The sequence below is a fragment of the Microcaecilia unicolor genome, chromosome 13 (assembly GCF_901765095.1).
Source record: "Microcaecilia unicolor chromosome 13, aMicUni1.1, whole genome shotgun sequence".
Classification (NCBI taxonomy): domain Eukaryota; kingdom Metazoa; phylum Chordata; class Amphibia; order Gymnophiona; family Siphonopidae; genus Microcaecilia; species Microcaecilia unicolor.
The window spans coordinates 1,885,769-1,913,115 of record NC_044043.1 but is presented as its reverse complement, the minus strand read 5'-3'; the positions used below and the strand labels follow the sequence as shown (position 1 = coordinate 1,913,115).

General features: G+C 41.2%; 2 protein-coding genes across 3 annotated transcripts in view; one reads left to right on the top strand and one right to left on the bottom strand.

Annotated features, from left to right (window-relative positions):
- The first annotated feature begins 1,555 nt into the window (after positions 1–1,555).
- The window catches only part of PIMREG (PICALM interacting mitotic regulator), a 79,271-nt gene continuing 53,479 nt past the window's right edge, over positions 1,556–27,347 (top strand). For both annotated transcript variants that reach the window (XM_030222572.1, XM_030222574.1), the window contains exon 1: positions 1,556–1,643. In XM_030222572.1, the coding sequence (XP_030078432.1) occupies positions 1,563–1,643 (81 nt within the window). In that variant the 5' untranslated portion in view covers positions 1,556–1,562. The remainder of the gene's footprint in view (positions 1,644–27,347) is intronic.
- AIPL1 (aryl hydrocarbon receptor interacting protein like 1) lies at positions 6,023–18,905 on the bottom strand. Its single transcript, XM_030222575.1, has 5 exons — positions 18,730–18,905; positions 15,003–15,191; positions 13,489–13,665; positions 10,323–10,464; positions 6,023–6,494 (listed from the first exon to the last, which is right to left on the bottom strand). Exons 1-5 carry the CDS (start codon positions 18,886–18,888, stop codon positions 6,292–6,294), a joined length of 870 nt encoding a protein of 289 aa, XP_030078435.1. The 5' UTR covers positions 18,889–18,905; the 3' UTR covers positions 6,023–6,291.

The window sequence follows — 27,347 nt, the reverse complement described above, 5'->3', positions numbered from 1 at the left end:
GAAAAGCCAAGGGAAAAAAAGGGGTTGATATTCAAAGCAATTTAATGGGCCCGAAATGGTCCCCGGCCAATTAAATTGCCTGATCGGGGTGGAGTCAGCACTGGGCCAGTTAAATGCTGATATTCAGCACTTAACCATCAAGTTAGCATGAACAGAACAGCATAAAAGTTAAGTGCTGAATATCACACTTAACTAGCCGTGCGATAGCCGGCTCCAGAATTCTGGGCATTCAATGCAGTTGCCCAAACATGGACTGGCATTCAGTCTCTAGGTTTAACACCGGTGGTGGTCAGCAAAACGCTGATCACCATCAGCTGAATATTGGGCCCAAATTTTTCAACCCTATTTTGAATTTCTTAAAATTAGTCTATTGTCTGAGGTATAAAGGTAGAAACTTGCAAAGAGAAGGAGCAAGAAAGAACAAGGTTGCATTTCTAGTGGAATCAAGTCTAACTACAATTATTCTTTTGCAATTGTAGACATATTTTAGGTTACAGCAAACAGGAAGGAAACCTCTACGGAGAAGTAACCTAAACCAGGAGAGAGTAAAGGTTGTCCAAATTATGAGCCAACTCAACTTTGAATTGACTCGTCATTTGGTCAACCTCTACTTTCTCCTGGTTTGCTTAGATATGATTTAGGAACATACAAAATCAAATGGTTTATGAAATAGTGGGGGAAGACCTATATAAAGACTTTTATGTGTCAAAATAAGAATCTTGAACCAGGGGCGAAGCCAGACTTTGGCGGGAGGGGGGGTCCAGAGCCCAAGGTGAGGGGCACATTTTTGACCCGCCGCCACCACCAACAACTTTGACCCCCCCCACCGCCGATCCTCTCGACCCCCCCTCCCGCCGCCGCCGTCGGCTACTTTTGCTGGCGGGGGACCCCAACGCCTGCCAGCCGAGGTCCTCTTCTTCCACCGCAAGGCTTCATTCTTTCTGTGAGTCTGACGTCCTGCATGTACAATGTACAACATGCAGGACGTCAGACTCACAGAAACAGAACAAAGCCTTGCGCTGGAAGAAGAGGACCTCGGCTGGTGGGGTTGGGGTCCCCCGCCAGCAAAGGTAGGCGACGGCAGGGGAGGGGGGTCGAGAGGGTCGTCAGCAGGGGTGTCCAGGGCCAAATATATGGGGACCCAGGCCCCCGTGGCCCCTCGTAGCTATGCCATTGCCTTGAACTTTGCACTATAGCTAACCGTGCACCCTGCTCACAGTCCACCCAGACTCCATCCATGTGTGTACCCACCCTCAAACTATGCACCATTTTATAGAATAGTACCTAGCCAGAATACTGCCACTTACACTTGGATGTGCACATAAATGTATGTATATGACAGTATCCTGGTCATTACATGCATTCCTGACAAATAAATATTGTCACCCTTAATGGGTAATTCTATAAGGAGCTGCATAGTTTTAGGTGATAAGAATTCACATACAACAGTATTCTAGTCATTAACATGCTAAGTATGTGCATTTGTGATCTCTTATAGAATAAGGACTAGCGTGCTTTGCCAATGGATATGCAAATGGGTGAAGTTTGGGCACAGTGCACACATGCATTCATGCATATGTCTAAGTTCAGATTCTCAAATAGTTGAAGCAAAAGCACAAAGATATCCTCAACAATGGAGAAAGGTAAGAATAATCTCACAAAAATAAACACCTTCTTACAGTATCAAAATTCAATGTTACATATATAAATATATATTTTTGGATCCATCAGAGTAGTATCATGCTACTACAGCTAAGGGTCATGTTTCCATATAAGGCGTGTATAAGGAAACATGACCGCCTAGCAGTAGTAGCGTGAAACTACCAGTAGAGGTGCTATTTTGGAGATGGCGCTGGCAGGGCAGGATCAACTGCTGATCACTCCTGCCCAATGACCACTGGACTACCAAGTACAGGGCTGGTAGGCCCTATAGATTGTGGGGAGTCATTTGGGAGGGGCCATTTGAAGGATTTGGAGAGGCTTGATTGGGGTAGGGGAATGTGCTGGGAGGGGCTTGATTGGGGAAGATGAGCTGGGGGGATGTGCTGAGGTTTGGGCCTTGATTAGGATGGGGGATGTAGTCAGGGGGGGCCTTGATTGGGGTGGAGAGATGAGCTCAAGAAGGTTTAATCAGGGAGGATTTGATCAGAAGGGAAGGAGGGGGAATGGCACCAGACCCTTTATGCTACAGCCTGGGAACATTGGGGCTGCAGCTTTAAGACCCGATGCTCCCAGTAAAGTAAAATACCCTAATAACTTTTGTGTTTAATGTTTAGGGCATTTCAATTCAATGTTTTCTTTAGACGAAAACAAAACAGTTTATTTTATATATTATTTATTTAGTTTACAGTGCAAGTAAAAGTAAAACTAAAAGATAAAAACCATCTATCATAATAATCAACATAAAAATCACATATAAACAATACTACATCAACAAACACACACACATTTACCTGAGCAGGGAGTTTTTACTTTTTCCATACATATCTGCAGGTGCACATGCCCATTTGCTCAAAAAGTAGGCTCTGGGTTGAACTTCTGATTGGACCGCAAATGTCAAGGCAGATTGCACAGTCACCTGAATGTGTGACATGCCCTTTTTTAATGGTTGTGGTGTGTGGCATCTCTCAGCTCTGCTGCTAGTATTGATGTAAATAGATTTCTTGCGCTTGGAAGGTTAACTTGCCAAATCAAACGTTATCAGTATTCCTAGCTACTTGCTGCCCTCTGCTGGATTGTGAGATGAAAGACATTTTCAGTAGTAGTGGAACAAAGGATTAAGAATGATGGACTGATATTCAAAACCATTTTAAAAGCCAGGAGAGGCTTATGGCCATTTAAATTGTCTGTCCGGGGTTAGCCGGGCATTTTCAGCAGCACTTAACCGGTTAGTGCCACTGAAAATGCCCGGTTAACTCCCAAACCAAAACCAGCTACTTTGAGGGCATTCCAGGGGCAGAGTCGGCACTTAAGTACAGAGGTATTGCCATACTGGGACGGACCGAAGGTCCATCAAGCTCAGCATCCTGTTTCCAACAGTGGCCAATCCAGGTTACAAGTACTTAATACATTTTATGCTGCTTATCCTAGAAATAAGCAGTGGATTGTCCCCAAGTCCTTATTAATAATGGCTTATGGACTTTTCCTTTCGAAAGCCATCCAAACCTTTTTTTAAACACCGCTAAGTTAACTGCTTTTCCTACATTCTCTGGCAATGAATTCCACAGTTTAATTACACATTGAGTGAAGAAATAAGTTATGTCCAATAAAAAAGGTATCATCTTATTTTCTTTTCCATGTTTTATTTTGTTTGATTTCTATTGATAACCTGGATGAATACAGAAATTCTTCTTTTTATATTAAATGTTCACAATTGTGGAATGCCCTCCCTGATAAAATGTGATCTTTTATAAGACCTGAAGGAGTTTAAATCTATAATAAAGACTGTTTTTTAAATTTCTGTCATATGTTAACATCACCTTGCATTTGTCCACATTAAACTTCATCTGCCATTTGAATGCCCAGTCTTCCAATTTCCTAAGGTCTTCCTGCATGTGTTTTGAATAGTTTTGTGTTATCTGCAGTTTTAATCACCTCACTCGTCGTCACAATTTCCATATCATTTATAAATATGTTAAATAGCACCGGTTTCAGTACAGATCCCTGGCTGCAGCACTCTACTATTCACCCTCCTCCATTGAGAAAAATGACCATTTTAACCCTACCTTCTGTTTTCTGTCCTATAACCAATTCCTAATCCACAGAAGGACATTGCCTTCTATCGCTTGACTTTTTCATTTTCTCAGGGGTCTCTCATGAGGAACTTTGTCATAAGCATTCTGAAAATCTAGATGCACTACATCAACCGGCTCACTTTTATCCATATGTTTATCCACGCCTTCAAAGAAATGAAGCAGACTTCTCTTGGCTGAACCCATGCTGACAGTCTCAAAAGTCCAAAGTCAGGTTTCTAGTTGCTACAAATTTAACTAACGTATCACTGTCAGTCAATAAACTGCAGTATCAGATAGGGTTTAAAAGGGGGTAGGTCTGCACGGAATATTTTCATAAAGGCGGTTAATAAATCCCAATAAATAAATAATGCAGAAAAGTGATTGGTTTCCAATATCAAATAAGCATCATTGGGTATCAAATGAACCATCACAAAAATACTGAATGGAGAAAGGTATAAATATAAACATGGTTTGGTAGTAGGTGTATTTTGCTAGAAGATTAGCTTTGATCAAACTTTGAACTCTGGACATTTCAGTTCCTGAGCAATTACATAGCCGTCTGCTAAAAAGTGTCAAGCAGCCCATGGAAAGCAGTGGAGCTGCATCTCCTGACCGTGGATTCCCGTGGTTGCTTGCCGTTGTTCCGCAAATTCACTATGCTGCCATTACAGTAATTTTCCTGAAAAGTCAAGAGATATGTCAGAAAAGCACTCTTCTAGTCCTGCCTCGACAAACATTGTTACTTTTCATTTCACAATTTAAGATTTGATGAAAAGTTAGATTCAGTTGCATGAATTTTCAGTTCTTTTATTTGCCATCAGGAAGAAGAATACAATGAAATCATTTCCCTTCACTTCTGCAATGTACATGTATTGAAAATTCAATGAGTTCTTTTGAAGGCTGTTTGCAAAATAAGCTATGTGTTAACAGAGGATAGAAATCACTAGCTGTAATCTAGGTCTGTCAAGGTCAGCCATGGGGAACTATGACATAGCTTTACTGAATTTAGCTGTGGATTTCTGCAATATTTTAACGAATGCCACTAATCTTCACAGTCAATACTCATTTGCCATTGCTACAATCGAGCTGATTTGACTGTTTTGCAAGTTTTAAGTTACGACTATAATGAATTTATAGTTTGATTTCTTTCATTTTTGCGCTTAGCAGAAAGCAAAAAGCATGATCAGTCAGGCCGTTGATGGTAATGGACTCTTACTGGCGACAGATTGAAAAGAAATGCTGACTCTGTTTTTATCTGCAGAACCAAAACAGTTATTCGTCTGCTGCAGAGATAAAGCTTCTTAACCAAGGATGAAGTGAAGTCTTGGTTACATTTTGTATGTTACTGGGTCTACACCTTTTTAATGCTGCTTTTAACTCCTAACCCTTGTTCACTTGTTCGGAACCCTTACTTTATCATCCTCACTTTAATTTTATTTATTTATTTATTGTGAACATTTATATCCCACATATTACCACCAAGGCGGGCTCTATATAATATAATATTCCCTTGTCTCTTGTTTGTTCTGTTTGTCTGTCCTAATTAGATTGTAGGCTCTGTTGAGCAGGGACTGTCTCTTCATGTTCAAGTGTACAGTGCTGCGTACGTCTAGTAGTGCTTTAGAAATGATATGTAGTAGTAGTAGTCTTGGGATTCTGGAATCTTACTACTCTTTAGGATTCTGCACGGAATCTTGCTACTATGGGATTCCGGAATCTTGCTACTCTTTAGGATTCTGCACGGAATCTTGCTACTCTTTGTCCTTATCCCTTATTTGTTCTGTCTGTCCTAATTAGATTGTAAGCTCTGTCGAGCAGGGACTGTCTCTTCATGTTCAAGTGTACAGCGCTGCGTATGTATAGTAGCGCTATAGAAATAAGTAGTAGTAGTACATCGCCCTTGGTTCATTGTGCAGTACTCCGATAAAAGGAGAATAACTCCCAAATGTTAGTCACAACTGTACAAAGTTAGGTCAGTAAATAGCTGTCCTTTACAACTTGTCTGCTGGCTTTTACTTACGTGGGTTCCTTTTACAAAGCTGTAGCAAAAGGGGGCCTGTGCTGGCGTCAGCACATGGTTTTGACGCAAGCCGATGCCCCCTTTTTCTGCAGCGGGTAAAAGGCAGGTTTCTGATTACCACCGAGTACACACCGGCGCTACAAAAATTCCTGCATACTACAGGAAGAACCATTCAGCTCACCCCTGGAGAACCTGACTGATCCATAGGATTAGAGAAAGGATTACTAGAAACAGAGATGCTCCCAGAACTTGAGACCTGTTTAGTTGTGCCGCTGACTGGAGAGTTTGATCTAGGAATGATTGATATGGTGAGAAGAATTGGATACTTGGACTGGTTAAGACAACCTCAACTGACGATCTTGGATGTGGACCAGGCTGTGAATATAAGCTTGCTGATGCTAGTTACCTAAGAAAGTGGAAGAGTAGTCTAGTGCTTAGTGAAGGGGACAAAGAGCTAGGCCTAGTCAGGGGGCAAATCCTGCTTCTGTAAACTCTTGGCAGGCATTTGACTTTTATTCTAAATGCTGTTAGTATTTCCTAGAGAAACAGGTTTTTGTAGCGGAGTTTGTCTTCACTGTTCTTTTCTTGCATTTTGTGATCAAGCAGTTTCAGTTCTTTCTTCACCGCTCTTGTCATGTCGGGATCCAGCTCTATGACCTTCTTAAAATCGGCCTTGGCTTCAGCCTCATTCCAGACTTCAGCATTGGCTTTGGCCCGAATGTAGAAGGCTTTAACAAGACCTAGAGGGGAGAGAGAGAGAATCAAATGGATGAAGATTCTTCTACAAATATGATGTGAGCTACAGATACATCTTTAAAAAAAAGTTAAATTCTTGATTCAAGCATTAAGCAACACTGGAATGAGTCAGAGCACTCCAGAAATGTGATTATGCAGATTATACAAGGTTAATGCCAGACAAATGAATAAATGAGATCAGAAGTTTACCAAATGAAACTGTACTCTTCAGATAAGGCACAAGTGTTGTGCTAATAGAATCTATTGCAATGAGAAAACTAGGTTTTCAATATTCAAAATTATTTAAGCAGGCAGGAGAAGCTCAGGAAGGGACATTCAGTGGCATTTGCCAGGGCAGTGTTGCTTATTAGTCCCTCTGGCCACCGTAGCACTCCCCGGATAGTGCCAGGATGGTCCATTGCAAAATCTGGGTGGAGCCAGAAGTTATGCGGACATCTACGATGTTCTCTGCCAGTGCCCACATAGTTAACCAGCCAAGTAGGACCACTTAAATATCAGTCCTAACTTTGCCCAGTTAGTAATGTGGTTACAGAACTGAATATCAGCTGTAACAGCATGCCCCACCAAAGACTCAGGCCCCCTTTTATTAAGGTGCGCTCACATTTTTAGCGCGCTAAACATTAGAAACGCCAATACATTCCTATGGGTGTCTCTAACAGCGCGCCTTACAATTTTAGCGTGCGCTAAAAACGTCAGCGTGCCTTAGTAAAAAGGGGCCTCAGTCTTGCCCCATCCTTGGCCACCTTTAAATCTAGACTGAAAGCCCACCTCTTTAACATTGCTTTTGACTCGTAACCACTTGTAACCACTCGCCTCCACCTACCCTCCTCTCTTCCCTCCCGTTCACATTAATTGATTTGATTTGCTTACTTTATTTATTTTTTGTCTATTAGATTGTAAGCTCTTTGAGCAGGGACTGTCTTTCTTCTATGTTTGTGCAGCGCTGCGTATGACTTGTAGTGCTATAGAAATGCTAAATAGTAGTAGTAGTAATTTTCAGTGTCGGTGCCTGGATAGGACCCGACTCTGAATATCTGGGTCTGTAAACATAGTCAAATAAAGGCAGATAATGAGCAAATGGCCTATCCAGTCTGCCCATTCATGCCACCTACTATCCCTTCCTCTCCCTTGGAGATCCTATATACTTGTCCCAAACTCTGTTGAATTCAGAGACTGTTTTCATGTCCACCACCTCCATTGGGAGTCCTTTCCGTGAAGAAGTATTTCTGTCCCCTTTCATATGCCCCCTCGTTTCAGAGCTACCTTTCAATTGAAAGGGATTTGCCTCCTGTACATTTATGCCACGTAGGTATTTACATGTGTCTATCAGATCTCCCTTCTCCCGCCTTTCTTCCAAAGTATACATATTGAGATCATTAAGTCTGGCCCTATATGGGGGGCAAGGATGGATCCTTGTGTGTCACCCACCATAGATCTTGAGGAGCAAGCATGACTTGATGATACCGGAGGTCATACCTGGGGTTTATTTGAACTTAACTGGGTTAGGTCATGACCATCTAACCTGGTGGGCTATTGTATTGTTATTGACATGTTTAAGAATTTGGGATGGCTTGTTAAATGATACAGAATTGGGTTTGTTATGGTTACTAAATAAAAGCAGTGGCATAGCTAGGGGGGGGCGCAGGGGGAGCGGTCACTCCCCCCAAATAGATTTGTATAAAAAAGGCACCTAAGTGCACATGTGGCGGCACCATTTTCCCGCGGCACTTCCATGCGGCGCCTATGCACATGCGCTATGTTGCCACCCGCCACCTTCCCACTAGCATGCCACGAGGGTGCCACAGAATGCGTCGGATCAGATCGTTTGCGTCGCGACTCGCCTGCCACTGTGAGCTGCCCGCACACTTCACACTCCTGGTGGCTGTTTCCCATGATGCATGTGGGAAGGAGGAACCCGAATTATAGCTACGTCATGCAAGGTTCCACGTTAGACGTCACAGACCAAGAAAGGGATCTAGGGGTCGTCGTTGATGATACGTTGAAACCTTCTGCTCAGTGTGCTGCTGCGGCTAAGAAAGCAAATAGAATGTTAGGTATTATTAGGAAAGGAATGGAAAACAAAAATGAGGATGTTATAATGCTCCATGGTGCGACCACACCTCGAATATTGTGTTCAATTCTGGTCGCCTATCTCAACAAAGATATAGTGGAATTAGAAAAGGTGCAGAGAAGGGCGACAAAAATGATAAAGGGGATGGGACGACTTCCCTATGATGAAAGGCTAAAGCGGCTAGGGTTCTTCAGCTTGGAGAAAAGGCGGCTGAGGGGAGATATGATAGAGATCTATAAAATAATGAGTGGAGTGCAATGGGTAGATGTGAAGCGTCTGTTTACGCTTTCCAAAAATACTAGGACTAGGGGGCATGCGATGAAGCTACAATGTAGTAAATTTAAAACGAATCGGAAAAACTTTTTCTTCACTAAACGTGTAATTAAACTCTGGACTTCGTTGCCAGAGAATGTGGTAAATGCAGTTAGCTTAGCGGAGTTTTAAAAAGGTTTGGACGGCTTCCTAAAGAAAAAGTCCATAGACCATTATTTCTGGGATAAGCAGTATAGAATGTTTTGTACTTTTTTGAGATCTTGCCAGGTATTTGTGACCTGGATTGGCCACTGTTGGAAACAGGATGCTGGGCTCGATGGACCTTTGGTCTTTCCCAGTATGGCAATACTTATGTAGTGTACAGCTACTGGGCTGTCCCACAAAGGCCTTTTTTGAACCTGGCTAAAAGTGCTTTTATAGTGGAACTGTTGCACGATTTCAGCTATATTTGAGGAGGGCAGCTTTCAATCAGACCATTTTGTCCCAGAAAATGCATTTGAAAATCATTCTTCCTGGCCTCTTCACACTATGTCATTTTTGTGAGTACTCATCAAGGACTAGATTAACTAAAGTTCCCTATCACGTTAATGCACAGTAATGACATTAATGTGCATTAGTAAATAGGTCCCACTGCAGAACTTGGGGCTCCCGTCACTAACACATGTTAATGTTTTTTGGCACATGCTAATGTAGTAGTGCTTTTTAGTAAACCTAGCCGCATGGGACATTAAATCAGAATGTGAATATGAGCTTTCTTGGTAAATTTGCCTATGTGTTGGCAATCAGTCACCTACTTAGTGTCTTTTAGGTCATAATTTTCCATGCCTTGCATTCCGCAGTTCACTGAATGCGCTTCTCTGGTGAAGCTGGCGCAGAGATCTCTTTGTGAGATGGTACAGTGTAACTTACCCAGTCCAAGAACAGAATCACCTACATAGGGAATCAGTGGTCATAGACGTATGTAACGTTATCAAAAGAGAAACCTCTGATATTAGTGTTAATGTTGCATTACCATTTAATTCTTGTAATCAATGCCCAACATATTTTGGCAATATAATATTTATGTCAGGTGCACAAATAAATACATTTGCTAAGATATGTATGCATTACACCATAGAAGTGAGCACTCAGTATGTCAAAGGTTGCCTATGAACTTCTTCAAATGTGGCTTTACACCAGTATTATATAAGGGAAATGGGACTTGATATACCGCCTTTCTGAGGTTTTTTGCAACTACATTCAAAGCGGTTTACATATATTCAGGTACTTATTTTGTACCAGGGGCAATGGAGGGTTAAGTGAGTTAGCCAGAGTCACAAGGGGCTGCAGTGGGAATCGAACTCAGTTACACATGTCTATATCTAAGCACCTCTTTATACAATTACCCCAAGTGATTCACACAGTAAGGTGGCTGCTTATAGGCACTTGCCCAGCCTGCCTTTTGGTGAATCTGCCCTTGTCTCCATACCAGGATGGTGCTGAATGATGTCCGTAGTGTGTTCCAATACTTCGTAGTACTGCTCCAGTTTCAGCAGGCACTGACAGTAGTTTAAAATGAGGGTATTGATCATCTTTTCCAGTTTCAACCATGATACTTCCCAGGGCTTCTCCTAGACAAGTGCATCCAAGCGCATTAATGATCAATTTTGAGTAAGATTATACACAGTCAGTGCATGCTATTCAGGGGGTTTGCTTAGGGTTACCATATGGCTCCAGAAAAAGGAGTACACATTGATCCAGTCCGGTTTTTGCTTCCATTGAAAGCAATGGAAGTAAACCAATTAGTCCCTGTCAGAACCCTGGCTACTGAATTTTGAGCTGTTTGTAGTGCTTTAATCTGGGTATTTTGAAGTCCTAATAGTAACGCATTAGCATAATCAAGGCAAGGAGTAATTAAACTCTGTACAACAGTTCTAAAATTATGCTCTGTGCACACATACATGTGAAGTGCTAGTATTCTAAACATTTACATATGTAACTAGCACCCAGAGGTCAACATCCTCTTTGTAGAATTAAGTCCTAGTAGCCTGCTCCTTCTCCCTCAGCTTACAGGTAAGGAATAACCATTCTCTTAAACGCCAGTCAAATGATGAACAGCTACTTACATTGAGTTATTACAAGCCAATAAAGTGACATTACATGGATCGATGTTAATAAGCACTTTACATATAGTCTACAGCTATTTAATTAACAGTATTAATGAATGTATCAAAGCTTATTAGAAATGATATAGAAAGATATTGACATTTTTTGTATGAGCAACACCACCACGGTGCATGATTTGCATAATCTCTGTTATGGAGAAGCCACACAATGGAAGAACACAGGCAGACTAGTCAATTATAATTTCTCCAACACAATGTGTAAGGAATAGATCAGGCGTGAGGGCCGTATCTGAGGAAAGCACCCTAAAGTAGATTTATTTTGACGTATAGAAGCTCACCATCTCGTTGAGAAAATGTAATGAAACCCAGAGCTTCTGAAGAAATTAAATTTGTTTGCAGTGTAAATTGTTCCAAAGCTGGTCATAATCGTCATTTATTAATAGTACTTCTGTATGAATATTAAAACTTAAGTCACCACATGCAGTCATCAACACAATAATTTTTATTATTATTTTGGTGCCTCTATGAATTTATTTACCTCACTCCTAATAAGCCTTTTTTTTAATCATAAGCAAAACTTAACTAAAAATATATTTGCTATGCTTCACTTTCTCAGGCCTCTTATTTTCTGCAGTGAAATATTGAACGCAGATTCATATCTGCATTTGATACCCTCTGTCTGCACATCAGCTCTTGTACTGCAATAAAACCTTACAGCCTTTGCTACCATTACAATACAAATCATGCACTGTCTACCATGAAATATTTGCCTGAAGGGTTTGACAAACAATTGTATATATGATTGCGTTGCATAAATCTATTTACAAGGGTGGAATGATCTTGCATTCAGAAATACAAGCTTATGTTGGACACAGAACTTATTATTCTCAGGACTAGTCTAAAGAAGGCAGAATGCAGATATAACCAGGAGCATTTTGCAAATGCTTTCTCCTTGTAAACCCCCATTTTACACATAGAAGACTATGCATAATTTGCTGTTATCTACGTGTATAAAGGTATAGAGATTGATCCCATGTAAACTTTTATATGGGCATAAAATAACCAGTAGAATTCCACCCAGGTGGAGAACTCTAATCCCAGGGGTACAGGGGTAGGCAACTCCGGTCCTCGAGAGCCCCAGGCAGGTCAGGTTTTCAGGATATCCACAATGAATATGCAGGAGATAGATTTGCATACCATGGAGGCAGTGCTTGCAAATCTATCTCCTGCATATTCATTGTGGATATCCTGAAAACCTGACCTGCCTACGGCTCTGGAGGACCGGAGTTGCCTACCCCTGGGGTATAATAAAGACAAAGAAAGGGGGTGGGAAGTGGACCACAGACTCCAGAAATGAAGAGAACAGGTTTAAAGCTTAAAAACGTTTATCGAGCAAAGACTCGACACGGTGCCGTGTTTCAGCCTGAGACCTGCTTCATGAGTCTTGAGATATTATGTTGATTATAAATCTCCAATATTGTGCCTTGTCAATCTTGTGACATAACTGATGGGTCTTAAAAAAGACCTTTATAATAATGATTAAAAAGATAGAAACCAAGTAAAATAACCCCCCAATTCTATATATCGCACCTTAATTTCTGTGCAAAAAACAAAGCATATTCTACATCAGTGCTTGTAACTTAATTGGCTAACTAGCTAATCAGCGCTGTTAATTGGATGTTAACAAGCATGCAAGTATTCTATATTGGAATCTAGGCACCTAGGTTCTGTTATAGAATAAATACCCACCACACAGCTCTGGGATGCCTAAATGGAGGTACCCAGTTATAGGTGTGGGGGGGGGGGGGTCTTCATTTTCCTTCTGTCTCCCTTCCCCTACTTATAAAATCTTCATTTTTACAGCATAATAACTTTACCCAGCTCATTATATACATACAACCCCACACCCAACAACCTACAAGCAATGCAGAGATACATTCACCCACATACATAATGGGGTTGGGAAGAATTACATGAGCCATGCTCCACATGCTTTCCCCACTTGCTTTTTCAATGGAACATTAAAAGACTACACGTTTAAAGTTTTATGCCTGCATTACCTTCTATCCCCCAAAATGTGATTCTTTTCTTCCTGCGGGGAATAGGAAAGGTTAAGTCTTTTTTTTTTTTGTCTTTCCCTCATCTCAATCAGTAATGACGACATGATGATGTCTAGAAACAGCAAGCTTAGACTTTGAAAAAAAAAATTGTACAGGGTATTCCTGGTTCAGAAATCTTAAAGTAAGGGGTAGCGGTGTTTGAGGGAATAAAAAGCATCAACAGATACCAGGAGTTTTCATCCCAGTCCTCGGAGGTTTGTTTTCAAGTTGTCCACATGAATATGCATAAGAGAAATTTGTATTTTCTGCTTTCCATTGTATGCACATCTATCTCATACATACCCTGAAAACCCAACTAGCCAGGTATGTCCCACGGAGTGGGTTGAGCATCACTGTCAAAGATCAGTGCTGATATAAGCATTAATCACGGACTTTTCTTACTTTTTTAGAATGGAATGGCAGCAGTTACCTTGATCTGGATATTTTTCAGGCAGATGACAGCTTGTCGATATTTGTTGATAGCATCCTCATATCGACCTAATTTGAAAAGTCGGTTTCCTTCCCCATGTAAAATGGGTGCAGCTCTCATCTTTTCTTCATTATTCATGGCCCAGGATTCTTTTTTGTAGGTACTTGGAGATTCTACCTAACCACACAAAACAAGATGTTTCAGTTAACAAATGTTTTGTCAGATTTCCATTTCATTCACATTTCTTTTCATTCTTAGCATGGGTATTTGCAAATAGTGCATGTTAATTATCAATAATGTCCGGTAAAAACTTAGAATCCTGTTTTTTTTGCATTTACTCTATAAAGGTCACCCAAATTTGGACACGGACCCTGTATCCACCTAAAATTCAGAAAATCATTAAAGACTCATCTATTCAGAAAGGCATACCCGCCTGACCCAACTTAAATGCCTCAACTCTGCAACACTTCATTACCAAAGATCGTATTGGACATTATCAAACCCTCCTTACCTTTAATCCCACGTGCCTGAATCTTATCTTCCCTATTCCACCATAACATCCTTTGTACTTGTCCCCTACTGGACTTGGCAAATGCCTTTATGGTACTATGTAACCCACATTGAGCCTGTAAATAGGTGGGAAAATGTGGGATACAAATGTAACAAATAAATAAAATAAAATAATTGTTAATGAGCCGTTAACAATTATTGAGGTTAATTGTTACTAATGTTTTTAATTACCTCTAATTAGGTCCTACACATAGGTCTGCCTATGCACTATTCTATAACACTGCACACCCAAATTATCTCGTGTGCAACCTTGCCTTGAGTATTGCATTCAGTTCTGGTCGGCATATCTCAGAAAAGATATAGTGGAATTAGAAAAGGTTTAAAGAAGAGCGACCAAAATGATGAAGAGGATGGAATTCCTCTTATATGAGGAAAGGCTGAAGAGGTTAGGGCTCTTCAGCTTGGAAAAAGAGACAGCAGAGGGGGGGATATGATTGAAGGCTATAAAATCCTGAGTGGTGTAAAACGGGTAAAAATGAATCGATTTTTCATTCTTTCAAAAAGTAAAAAGACCAGGAGACACTCAATGAAATTTGATGGAAATACTTTTAAAACAAATAGGAGGAAATATTTTTTTTCACTCAGAGAATAATTATGCTCTGGAACCCATTGCTAGAGGATGAGTTAACGGCAGTTAGCGTGTCTAGGTTTTAAAAAGGTGTGGACAAGTTCCTGGAGGAAAACTCCGTAGCCTGCTATTGAGATGGAGATGGAGATTGGTAGCGTGGAATGGTGCTACTTATTATGTTTCTGCCAGACACTTGTGACCTGGATTGGCCATTGGATGGACCATTGGTCTGACCCAATATGGCTGTTCTTATGTTCTTAACCATCATAGATGCTTGTCTTATTTCCTTCTGAAAAACAGTGATAGAGTTTTCACCACCTCCCTTCGTAACTTTTTCTAGTGTTTATCTTTCCTCAAGACCTTTGTCCAACCATACCTTTAGAAGTTCAGTAATAAAGATGAGTGGCTGTGGTTGCTTTTGCAGCTCATCCAGGTCGTCATATCCCAGAGTGTGATAGGCAAACATGTTAGCCAATCCACATGTATGCATGTGCCAGTCTGTTGGATCTTTCCCCTCGGCAATTCGACGGAGACTTTTAGAAACAATTGGGTATAAACCTGTGTGCTAAGGAAAAGAAACTTCTTGAAGACAGAATCCATGTTCAGAGAAAAATGAAAAAGAGAATTCTCAATGGCTTGTGTAGGCTTCCTGTCCAAACTATAGGCAAAAGAACATTCTAATACCAATAGTTGAGGTTCACCTGAAAGACTCTTAGAGGGTCTTTTACTATGCTAACACTTATGTACTATATACTTATGGCATAAGTGCAGGCACCTACATTTAGATGTGATGACACTGGGTTACACTAGTATGCTTTAATGGAATCTAGCACCTAAATGAAAGCATTCAGCTATAGAACTGCCCTCAGTATGACTAAAATTCCCGCGCATTACAGTGCATATTCTGTGTTGGCATTTTGACTCATTGGAAAGCTTTATTGTTGCTCTTCAGACTCAAGCGTTTTCATATATCTAATATCAGATACACTGATCCCTGAAGCAGCCATTTCAGTGCCGAAACACGGTTCTGTTGCAACTCGCCTCTGGACCACATCATTGATTTGGTTGGCCTACTTCCCTTCCCGATAACTAGGGAATTCTACGTTATTCCCCCCCCCCCCCCTTTTTCCTGCCGTCCCTCATCCAACCCCTCTTTTTTTGTCCTTGCCTTTTCCTCACTCCCTAGGTATTAAATACTTATGTTGAGTAATGTTTTTTCTTTCGTATCAAGATTGTACTTCTTTACCATTTTCTATTAAATGATTTTGAATTTCTAAACTGCCTGGATCTGTGCATTAGGTAAAGCGTTATAGAAAGTCCAAATAAACATTATATCGAAAACAAGGTGCTGAAACAGCCCAAAAGCAGCAGATCATTGCAGAACTACGCTTACATGCCAGTTATAAATAGCACCTAAGTGTTTCTGCATGGATCTGAAAAAGGGGTGTAACGATGGGAGGAACATGGGTGGATCAGGGGTGTTCCCTTAAAATGCATGCACTGTTACAGAATTTAGGGGATCTGCACTCAACTTGCATGCTGGGATTTACACCTGGTTTCAGTTGGTGTAAATATGCCCAATGTTGGGCACAGATTCTAGTGCTATGCGCTGTTCTATAAAAGGACACCCATCCTGAAACACTCGTTATAGAATACCGTTCGACTTGCCTGCCAGAAATGCTGACCCAACATCTCGATTATATCTCACCTCGCATTACCCAAGCTGGAAAGGATGTAAGCATGGCTCTATTCAGGCGTCAAGCTTTCCCTTCATCAGTGCGCACAACTGGAATGCACTTCCCAGAGCCATAACCAGTCTGAGTGACTACCTTCTCTTTCGCAAGGCACTGAAAACGCATCTGTTTGCAAACACATTTTCTACAGGACCTATGGAGGACTATGACCCCTGCAAGCATGCAAACATGGATTCTGGTTTGACCCATTCTTTTGTAATGTTCTATTTAAAGTGTCTTTTCTTTCTTGCACTTTTGCTCTTCAATTCTAATTTGTATCTGATATCACCCAGAGAGCTCTCTCTCTCTCTCTGGTTTTGTAAGCCACATTGAGCCTGCATGTTTGTGGGGATAATGTGGGGTATAATTACATTGATAAATAAATAAATTATTTTGTGCTCCGATTTTTGAACGCCTTTTACTGAATCTAGCCCTTAACGTTGACCTGTTTAGTAGGTATAAATTCACAGCTGCGTTAAGAAAGAGCTACTCTGTATACCAAGTTGAACAACCTTCATTCAAAGAAAGATATGACTGGGATGTGTTATCACGGCAGCATAACAGCACAAAAAAATACAAATTGTGATCTCTCTCTCTGAAACTGAATGCAGCAAAAACGTGAGTTTTGCACTATTAATACAAAATTTCATTTCATTATTTGAAACTTGCTATACCACTAATCTTCTGATTAGCAGGTCGAAGCAGTTTACAATTGAAAATGAGTCATAAGAAAGGAGCGCCATAAAAATAGGAAAGGCATACACGTTCACATGAAGAGCAGCAAGAAAAAACCATTGCACAGATAGAGGACCTATAGCAGCATCTTTAAAGGTCCGCAGCCAGTGGCTGATGAAGAAAGGCCTGCGGTAGAGCTTCTACCGCAAACATAATACTGCAGAACGCAAGCTTCATGCAAATTTTATGTGTGGAAAACCTGCGACAAATATGGGGGAAATACGCTGGGCGTATGCACACAAGGTTTTGCAATAAGCATAGCATCTTGAGTGCATGTCTAAACGAAATTGGAAGTGTCAGCACTTGACAAAATATGAGCGTGAAAAAAACTGTTTACACATAAAATTTTTGCAAGGATTAAATTTAGGTGCAGAAGAAAGCACTAATGTGCGTGTTCCCCAGGAACTCCGTTCACTGGATAAATCTTTATCTGCACCCTTCTCCTCCATCGCTAACTCCAGACTCAGTTCCTTTTATCTTGCTGCACCATATGCCTGGAATAGACTTCCTGAGCCGGTACGTCAAGCTCCATCTCTGGCCATCTTCAAATCAAGGCTAAAAGCCCACCTTTTTGATGCTGTTTTTAACTCCTAACCCTTATTCACTTGTTCAGAACCCTTATTTCATCATCCTCACTTTAATATTTCCTTATCTCTTGTTTGTCCTGTTTGTGTGTCCAAATTAGATTGTAAGCTCTGTCAAGCAGGAACTGTCTCTTCATGTTCAAGTGTACAGCGCTGCGTACGTCTAGTAGCGCTATAGAAATAAGTAGTAGTAAGCACCAATATGCACTTTCACTTTTGATTTTGTTCCAACACACGCACATGTTTGTTACTTTCCATCTACCTTTAAAGCTTGCAAGGGCTTCCTTCCACTTGCAAAGTAAGACAAAACCAGCAGTTAAATTTGAAAGATTGACAAGAAATCCTCTTCACAAAACTTTCCATGCTAGCCCAGACCCACATGAACAAAGAACTGCGGACTCTTTGGATTGCACGGAATACCTAAATTAGCTCATCAACATCCATTTTAATACAATGTGCAGCTGTGTCTTCCATGTGAGCTAGTACCCGTGCAGAAGTCTTCTGCGTTGCTCGATGTGTATATCTCATGTTCAGATCACAGATGCTTTCTGCAAATGTTTTTATTGAGATCTTGAAAGTCTTGTATACCCATTCCACTCATCAATATAGGAGATAGGGAGGAGTGGCCTAGTGGTTAGAGTGGTGGACTTTGGTCCTGGGGAACTGGGTTCGATTCCCACTGCAGGCACAGGCAGCTCCTTGTGACCCTCCATTGCCCCGGGTACAAATAAGTACTTGTATATAATATGTAAGCCGCATTGAGCCTGCTATGAGTGGGAAAGCGCAGGGTACAAATGTAAGAAAAATAATGCAGGTGTGTAGCAAAAAAAAAAATACTCACTGTCTTGTAGCTTCAGGATGAGCTGGAGCTTGAGTAGGGAACTTCAATTGGTGGTCATTAAAAGATTGAGCAGGTTGTACTGGCACATAAGGGATAATCAATAATGCAAGATATGATGGGCAGTCATTCTGAAAAGCTCTGAATGTGAGGCATAGCAATGTGTGATATGGCGATAGTGCAACTATCCACTGAATGTTTTGCAGTACTCACAGTTACATCACACCAGAATTCGGAAACCTCTCCAATTCTCATGGATGTGAGTAGAATCTCCCAGACGTCCAGTTTGAACATGTTTCCAATGATGATCTCCAGGGGCCTGCCAATCAGCTTGCTGTCATCAACCACAGTGCGGTCACTGTCACACTTCATCGTGCGAACATGAAATGTTACCTGTCCACAAAGCAAAACCACAGAGTTATCCAAATGTCCCTTTAGTTCTATTCAGTGTCTACTGAGAGTTTTCCCTCAGGATAGTGTAACTTAATAGGACTGATCTAGGAATATTTTTTCCTTTCAGGGAATCAAAGTTTCTATTTTTTTTGTATTGATTTGCATCATAGTGCTCCTCTTTTTTTGTAGGCGCTCTGTGCTATGTTCAGGATGAGAATTTTAGACGTTTTTGCCAAAACGTCTACAATTGGACTTGGATGTCATATCAAAAATGCCCTTCCATGTTTCCTCCAACCCCCAACTCAAATGCACTCACCCTCTGGCAACCCCATAAGGACCAGAAACATGAAATGAAGGTCAGCCCACTACTAATATTTTAAAAATAAACAAGGAAGGAAGGAAAATTAGAAATTTAGTTTTATAAAATGTACAAGTTATGGTGAACCTGTTTGACAGCCGATATATGACAACAGAGATTCAAAGGGGATGCAATATCTAAGTGGGGGATTTTGACCCCACCTTCCAACACAGCTCATGCCACACCCCACTTTACGTCTTCTGCAACACTTCTCTCTGCCAGTCTCGTAGCCAAGAACAGCTTCAAATTTCAGAGACCACATTTCCTGCCTGTTAATCTTGCAACTGGACATGTCAGTCATGAGATCTAAAGTTGCTCATGGTCAAATGTAGGCAGAAAAAAAACTGACTGGTTGATTTCCAAGTCTCCCACAATCCACCAGAATCTCCTGATTTTGGGTAAGAGATGGCCCTTCAAAGCGACAGTCTCCAGATCAATGCAGGAAACTTGGTAGGTCTGTGATAACTTAGCATCAGGGTTAACAAGCATTTAGTTGACCTGAAATTTTTCTTGAGTGCCAGAATGTCTTGAATCTAACCAGGGCCTGCGTTCGGGGTGGGCAACCAGGCAACTGCCCTGGGCTGCCATGTAACAGGGGGCCTCAAACCATCAGGAATAAGTACATATAAGTACATAAGTATTGCCATACTGGGAAAGACCAAAGGTCCATCAAGCCCAGCATCCTGTTTCCAACAGTGGCCAATCCAGGTCACAAGTACCTGGCAAGATCCCAAAAAAGTACAAAATGTTTTATGCTGCTTATCCCAGAAATAAGCAGTGGAGTTTCCCCAAGTCCATTTTTTTGTAACTTTAGTTTTCTATTTGTTATTTTATTCTTTCTATTGTTGTACACTGATGATAGATAGTACATCAACATAAACATGAGTAACTGTTCCCTATTAACTGCTTATTTCTGGTATAAGTAGCATAAAATATATTGGACTGTTTGGGGATCTTCCAGGTACTTGTAACCTGGATTGGCCACTGTTGGAAACAAGATGCAGGGCTTGATGAACCTTCGGTGTGTCCCAGTATGGCAACACTTATGTACTTATGTAACTGGTTCAATCCCAGACATCTCTCTATATAAAAGGCAACACCAACGTTCTATGAAGCCTCCAGCCGGAAGTGTGAAGGGGGCGAGATATCCGGTTTCCCTATGAGTGTTTGCCCCGCCCTCTCTGTAACACAGTCAGTGAAGGAAATCGCTGGCTCTGTAACAGTGAAGGACTCAGAGGGGGGAGGGGAGAGAGGGCAGAGGGCAGGGACACACACACTCCCACATGCACACAGAAGAAAACATTGCTAGCCCCCGTTTCATTTGCATCAGAAACGGGGCTTTTTTACTAGTAAGTTTATAAACCTCTCATTTGTCCGCTATCCTGCATGATTCTCTTGACCCATTTATTCTGTAAACTCTTAGAGGCAAGTTACTCTCCCTCCTACTGTGCTTGTGACCTATGTAAGCTTCTTATTCCAGCTGATATTTACATATAATACTGGCTACCCTTTGTGCTTTGCAAAACAAATAAGCTCATTAGCAAGATCCTCTCCCTTTAAGGTTGGGGACAGCTTCCTTACCTAAGGCTTGTGAACTGATTTAACCAATTTGCAGAAAGCCTGTGATTCTTTTTTTTTTCCTTTATTTATCATTTTAATACAAAATATACAAAGAATAACTCTTTGACAAGATACACCAGCCTTAAAAAAAATATATTCTAACTTAATAGATAAATTTTACAAACAAAGAATATATGTTCGGCTGGTTATTATAGTCCACAAATAGAGGGATTCAAGATATAATAATACCAAAGGAAGTTGGTGCTAGAACACTAAGTTAAAAGAAAACAAGCAGTGTTTATCCATATTTATATAGGACTCATTTATCTGGCATTAACCCTGGTCTCCCTTCTTATCAAGAAATGACCTCAGTTGATCTGGCTCAAAAAACACATATTTCTTCTCTTTAAATATCAAAACACATTTACATGGAAAACGTAATTGGAAGACTGTTCCTATATTCAAAGATTCCTGTTTCATGAGCAGGAATTTTTTCCGTCTTTGCTGGGTCCATCGAGCAATGTCTGGAAATATAGAGACCTTGCTTCCTTTAAATTCAGGACACATGTTTTTAAAATAAGGTCTCAAAGATTCTTTATCTTGCAGGAAAACAAAAGATACCATCAAGGTTGCTCTAGTCTCTGTATTGTCCTTCGACTGTTCTAGAAAGTTTGTCAAGTCCAGTATGTCGGATGATATATCCTGCGTAGAATTATCTTTATTTATTTATTTATTTATTGCATTTGTATCCCACATTTTCCCACCTTTTTGCGGGTTCAGTGCGGCTTACAATACGTTATGAAAACTGGAAGTACAGTTTGTTACAACTCAGTTATGGATTACATTATGAGGTGTTATGCGAGACAAAGTCTTGTAACAATAAGGAATATAACAATGGAAAAGATCATTGAGACATTGGAAGGAAAGAACGGGAAACTAAAAGGGGCGATACATTGGAGGGAACCAGCGGGAAACAAAAAGGGGTGGTATATAATAACAGGAAAGCATTTGGTATACATTTTCTGTGAGTAAGGTATGAGTGTGGTGAGTTTGCGGGAGATGAGAAGGTGAGGTAGGGGATGGGAATTCAGAGTGGCTGTAATGATGCATTATTGAACAGTGAGTGCGGCTTTATGTGTTTTGGTTCTTTCCGTAAATTTTCTCAAAAAGATGGGTCTTCAGTAGTTTGCGGAAGGTGGTTTGCTCGTGGGTCGTTTTCAGGTTGTGTGGCAGTGAATTCCAGTACTGCGTGCTCATGTAGGAAAAGGTTGACACGTGCAGTGTCTTGTATTTCAGGCCCTTGCAATTAGGGAAGTGGAGGTTGAGGAAAGTTCGGGATGATCTTTTGGCGTTTCTTGATGGTAAGTCTATTAAATCAGACATGTAGGCTGGGGCTTCACCGTGAATGATTTTGTGGACTAATGTGCATACTTTAAAAGTAATGCGTTCCTTAAGTGGGAGCCAGTGTAGCTTCTCTCGTAAGGGTTTTGCACTTTCATATTTTGGTTTTCCGAAGATGAGTCTGGCTGCTGTGTTCTGGGCTGTTTGGAGTTTTCTCAGTATTTGCTCTTTGCAACCTGCTATAGTGAGTTGCAGTCGGTTGGGCCGCTGGACGAAAATGGTGTTAAAGGGGCGATCAAGGAGGACAAAGCCGTAGCGGAGAAATTAAATGAATTCTTTGCTTCGGTCTTCACCGAGGAGGATTTGGGGGGGACACCGGTGCCGGAAAGAATATTTGAAGCGGGGGAGTCGGAGAAACTAAACAAATTCTCTGTAACCTTGGAGGATGTAATGGGTCAGTTCAGCAAGCTGAAGAGTAGTAAATCACCGGGACCTGATGGTATTCATCCCAGAGTATTAATAGAACTAAAAATGAACTTGCGGAGCTACTGTTAGAAATATGCAATCTGTCCCTAAAATCGAGTGTAGTACCGGAAGACTGGAGGGTAGCCAATGTTACTCCGATTTTTAAGAAGGGTTCCAGAGGAGATCCGGGAAATTATAGACCGGTGAGTCTGACGTCGGTGCCGGGCAAGATGGTGGAGGCTATTATTAAGAATAAAATTGCAGAGCATATACAAAAACATGGACTGATGAGACAAAGTCAGCACGGATTTAGTGAAGGGAAGTCTTGCCTCACCAATCTAATGCATTTTTTTGAGGGGGTAAGCAAACATGTGGACAATGGGGAGCCGGTTGATATTGTATATCTGGATTTTCAGAAGGCGTTTGACAAAGTGCCGCACGAAAGACTCCTGAAGAAATTGCAGAGCCATGGAATCGGAGGTAGGGTATTATTATGGATTAAGAACTGGTTGAAAGATAGGAAGCAGAGAGTAGGATTGCGTGGCCAGTATTCTCAGTGGAGGAGGGTAGTTAGTGGGGTCCCGCAGGGGTCTGTGCTGGGTCCGTTGCTTTTTAATGTATTTATAAATGACCTAGAGATGGGAATAACTAGTGAGGTAATTAAATTCGCCGATGACACAAAATTATTCAGGGTCGTCAAGTCGCAGGAGGAATGTGAACGATTACAGGAGGACCTTGCGAGACTGGGAGAATGGGCGTGCAAGTGGCAGATGAAGTTCAATGTTGACAAGTGCAAAGTGATGCATGTGGGTAAGAGGAACCCGAATTATAGCTACGTCTTGCAAGGTTCCGCGTTAGGAGTTACGGATCAAGAAAGGGATCTGGGTGTCGTCGTCGATGATACGCTGAAACCTTCTGCTCAGTGTGCTGCTGCGGCTAGGAAAGCGAATAGAATGTTGGGTGTTATTAGGAAGGGTATGGAGTCCAGGTGTGCGGATGTTATAATGCCGTTGTATCGCTCCATGGTGCGACCGCACCTGGAGTATTGTGTTCAGTACTGGTCTCCGTATCTCAAAAAAGATATAGTAGAATTGGAAAAGGTACAGCGAAGGGCGACGAAAATGATAGTGGGGATGGGACGACTTTCCTATGAAGAGAGGCTGAGAAGGCTAGGGCTTTTCAGCTTGGAGAAGAGACGGCTGAGGGGAGATATGATAGAAGTATATAAAATAATGAGTGGAATGGATCGGGTGGATGTGAAGCGACTGTTCACGCTATCCAAAAATACTAGGACTAGAGGGCATGAGTTGAAGCTACAGTGTGGTAAATTTAAAACGAATCGGAGAAAATTTTTCTTCACCCAACGTGTAATTAGACTCTGGAATTCGTTGCCGGAGAACGTGGTACGGGCGGTTAGCTTGACGGAGTTTAAAAAGGGGTTAGATAGATTCCTAAAGGACAAGTCCATAGACCGCTATTAAATGGACTTGGAAAAATTCCGCATTTTTAGGTATAACTTGTCTGGAATGTTTTTACGTTTGGGGAGCGTGCCAGGTGCCCTTGACCTGGATTGGCCACTGTCGGTGACAGGATGCTGGGCTAGATGGACCTTTGGTCTTTCCCAGTATGGCACTACTTATGTACTTATGTACTTATGTAATCCAGATGGCTGAGAACGAGGGATTGCACCAGGCTGCGAAAGACGGATCTTGGGAAGAATTGTCTTATTCTTTTCAGTTTCCACATGCTGTAAAACATCTTTTTAGTTGTGTTGTTTGCCTGAGTTTCGAGTGTTAGGTGGCGGTCAATAGTGACTCCAAGGATTTTTAACGTTTCTGAGATTGGAAGGTTTAGTTTTGGTGTGTTTAAAGCGGTGAATTCATTCGTGTTGTACTGGGAAGTGAGTATCAGGCATTGAGTTTTTTCTGCATTTAGTTTCAAGCGAAAAGCATCTGCCCAGGTGTTCATGATGTGTAGACTTAGGTTGATTTCATTGGAGATTTCTTTAATGTCTTGTTTGAAAGGGATGTATATTGTTACATCATTGGCATAAATATATGGGTTGAGGTTGTGGTTCGATAGGAGTTTCCTGTAATGGAGGAGTCTTCACATCCAAATAATACATTTTTTGAGTTGGGGGAATTGTTTGCTCAGAATACTTATATATGTCTTTCAAAAATTTAGCAAACATGTCTTTAGGAGCCACAAATTGAGATCTTGGAAAGTTTAATATTCGCAAGTTCAGATTTCTTGAGTAATTTTCCATATTCTCAATTTTCCTGTGGATTAATATACGATCCCCGGAAATCTGGGCTTATGGCTGATTTAATTTTTCAACTTGTGTTTCCAGACTAGTCTGCTTCATTGATATTCTCTCCATTTGAACTTTTAAGAAATGTATCTGAGAAGAATTATTCAATGACAATGTAATAAATGAAGTACAGACCTTGTGAAGTGATTTGAGGGCTGTCCAGATTGATTCCAACGACACCACTTGAGGTTTACTCAGCGGTTCAATCGCCAAAGCGCAAGCCGTGGCCTGCGCTGTTGTTTCAGGCGACTTCCCACGGGTTACCCCAACCAGATCTTCCGGCGTTCGTTGGTCTCCCTGCGCCATCCCAAAGATCTCGGGCTGCACGGACGTCTCCGGAGAGCGCCACTCCGAGTTCCCCTTTCCTTCAGGGCTCGGTACAGGACCTCCGGGCGTACGCAGTGGCGTCGGGGTCAAAGGTCCCAACGGACTGAGCGATACTTAGCTCTCCAGAGCGGGGCTCTTCCCTGCCCCGCTAGCGGATACGTCCACGATTGGAGTTGAAACCAGATATACTGACATGGACTGCTGCCCAGGTAAGAAAGGAATTTGCTTCGGGAGAGGTGGTCCCCTCGGCTTTCCTTTCCTTTTCGGCATAATTATTGTAAGAAACAAAACTTTAAGAGAGTTTTTCTAGGAGCGTCCTCATCGCACGTCCTGCTTGGTCGCCATCTTGAATCCCTCCCCTTTCTTCGAAAGCCTGTGATTCTGTAGCATTAGTTTGCAAACCTTTTTTCAAAGAACTAGTGCAGTCGTTGGGCAAAATAAACCCATGAATGCATGGAGAAATCTACCGGTGGTCCACAAGGTGGATTTCCTTGACTTGGCAGATTTCCACAGATCTTCTGTGGATTTTTTTTCCTTCTATACAGTCCATTGTAAAAACTCAGCTGGATTTCTTCCACTGATCTTGGGGAAACTATGCAATATTTCTTTATGCTCTTACCAGGCAGAGATTAGATACAGATGGAAGTGTTTCACACATCATAAACAAAGTTTCCCACATCTCTAGAAGTAATTGAACACTTGGCAGACTTGTCTATTAATTTATTCTGGCCACTCTCTATCCTACCTTTTGACGTCTCTTGGTGCCGTGCTCTCCCTGGTCCCTTATAGAAACATCTCCTAGGGCAACAGGAAAGTACTATTACAGCAATAAGACCCATCGCTCATAAACTTACAAGCTTTAGGAACACCTTTACAAAAACTGCAATTGCAGGAAAACAGCACATACTGCACCAATTCAGCACCTCTGCATGCCAGGAGAGATGCAACATATGGCTATAAAATACTGAGTGGAGTGGAACAGGTAGAGGTGAACCGCTTGTTTACTCTTTCAAAAAATATTAGGACTAGGGGGCACACAATGAAACTACTAAGTTGATAAAAGGGATGGGACGATGTCTCTATGAGGAAAGGCTGAAGTGTCTAGGGCTCTTCAGCTTGGAGAAAAGACGGCTGAGGGGAGATATGATAGAGGTCTATAAAATAATTGGTGGAGTGGAACTGGTAGATGTGAATCATTTGTTTACTCTTTCCAAAAATACTAGGACTAGGGGGCATGCAATGAAGCTAAAAATTAGTAAATTTAATATGAACCAGAGAAAATATTTCTTCACTCAACATGTAATTAAACTCTGGAATTCTTTGCCAGAGAATGTGGTAAAAGCAGTTAGCTTAGCAGGATTTAAAAAAGGTTTGGATAATTTCCTTTTAAAAAAAACAAAAAGTCCATAAGCCATTATTAAGATGGACTTGGGAAAATTCACTGCTTATTTCTAGGATACAAAAATACACAAATATAATGGCTTAAGTTTGTCCAAAAAATACTTGTAAAAATACACAACTGATAATGAACAAAAACCAATATTGCATTCAAGAACTTCTGACTGGTATAGGTGTCTCATAACAACTTGGACGTCTAAATACGTCTACTTGTATTAAACTCACAAGTTTATGTAGATTTGTAATCATCGAACACCTCCAGCCAACCAGTAGTATACCATGTCTATCATATATTTAAGCCTGGATAGAGTAATGTTTCTCATTCATTAATAAAAATATCAATTGCCAGGCGTGAAAGACTTTTTAAGTACTACTGATCAAAAAATAAACATCATTGCAATAAATTAGCAAATAATGCACAAAATCAACTTAGCTTGAAGGCTCCAAACGCTAAATGTCGTCTTTTAAACTGGAGCTCATCAATGTCATATTAGGCACCTCCGCTATCACTGTGCGCCCGACAGGACCCTGTTTCGCGGTCTACTGCTTTATCAAGGGCATAATTCCTGTAACACGGAGAAACAACGTTATTATATATAATTTAAAGATTTTTAGCTTACTTACTATATAAAACTGGCGTCTGGACTCACAGCAACAGTTACTGCACTCGATGCTGTG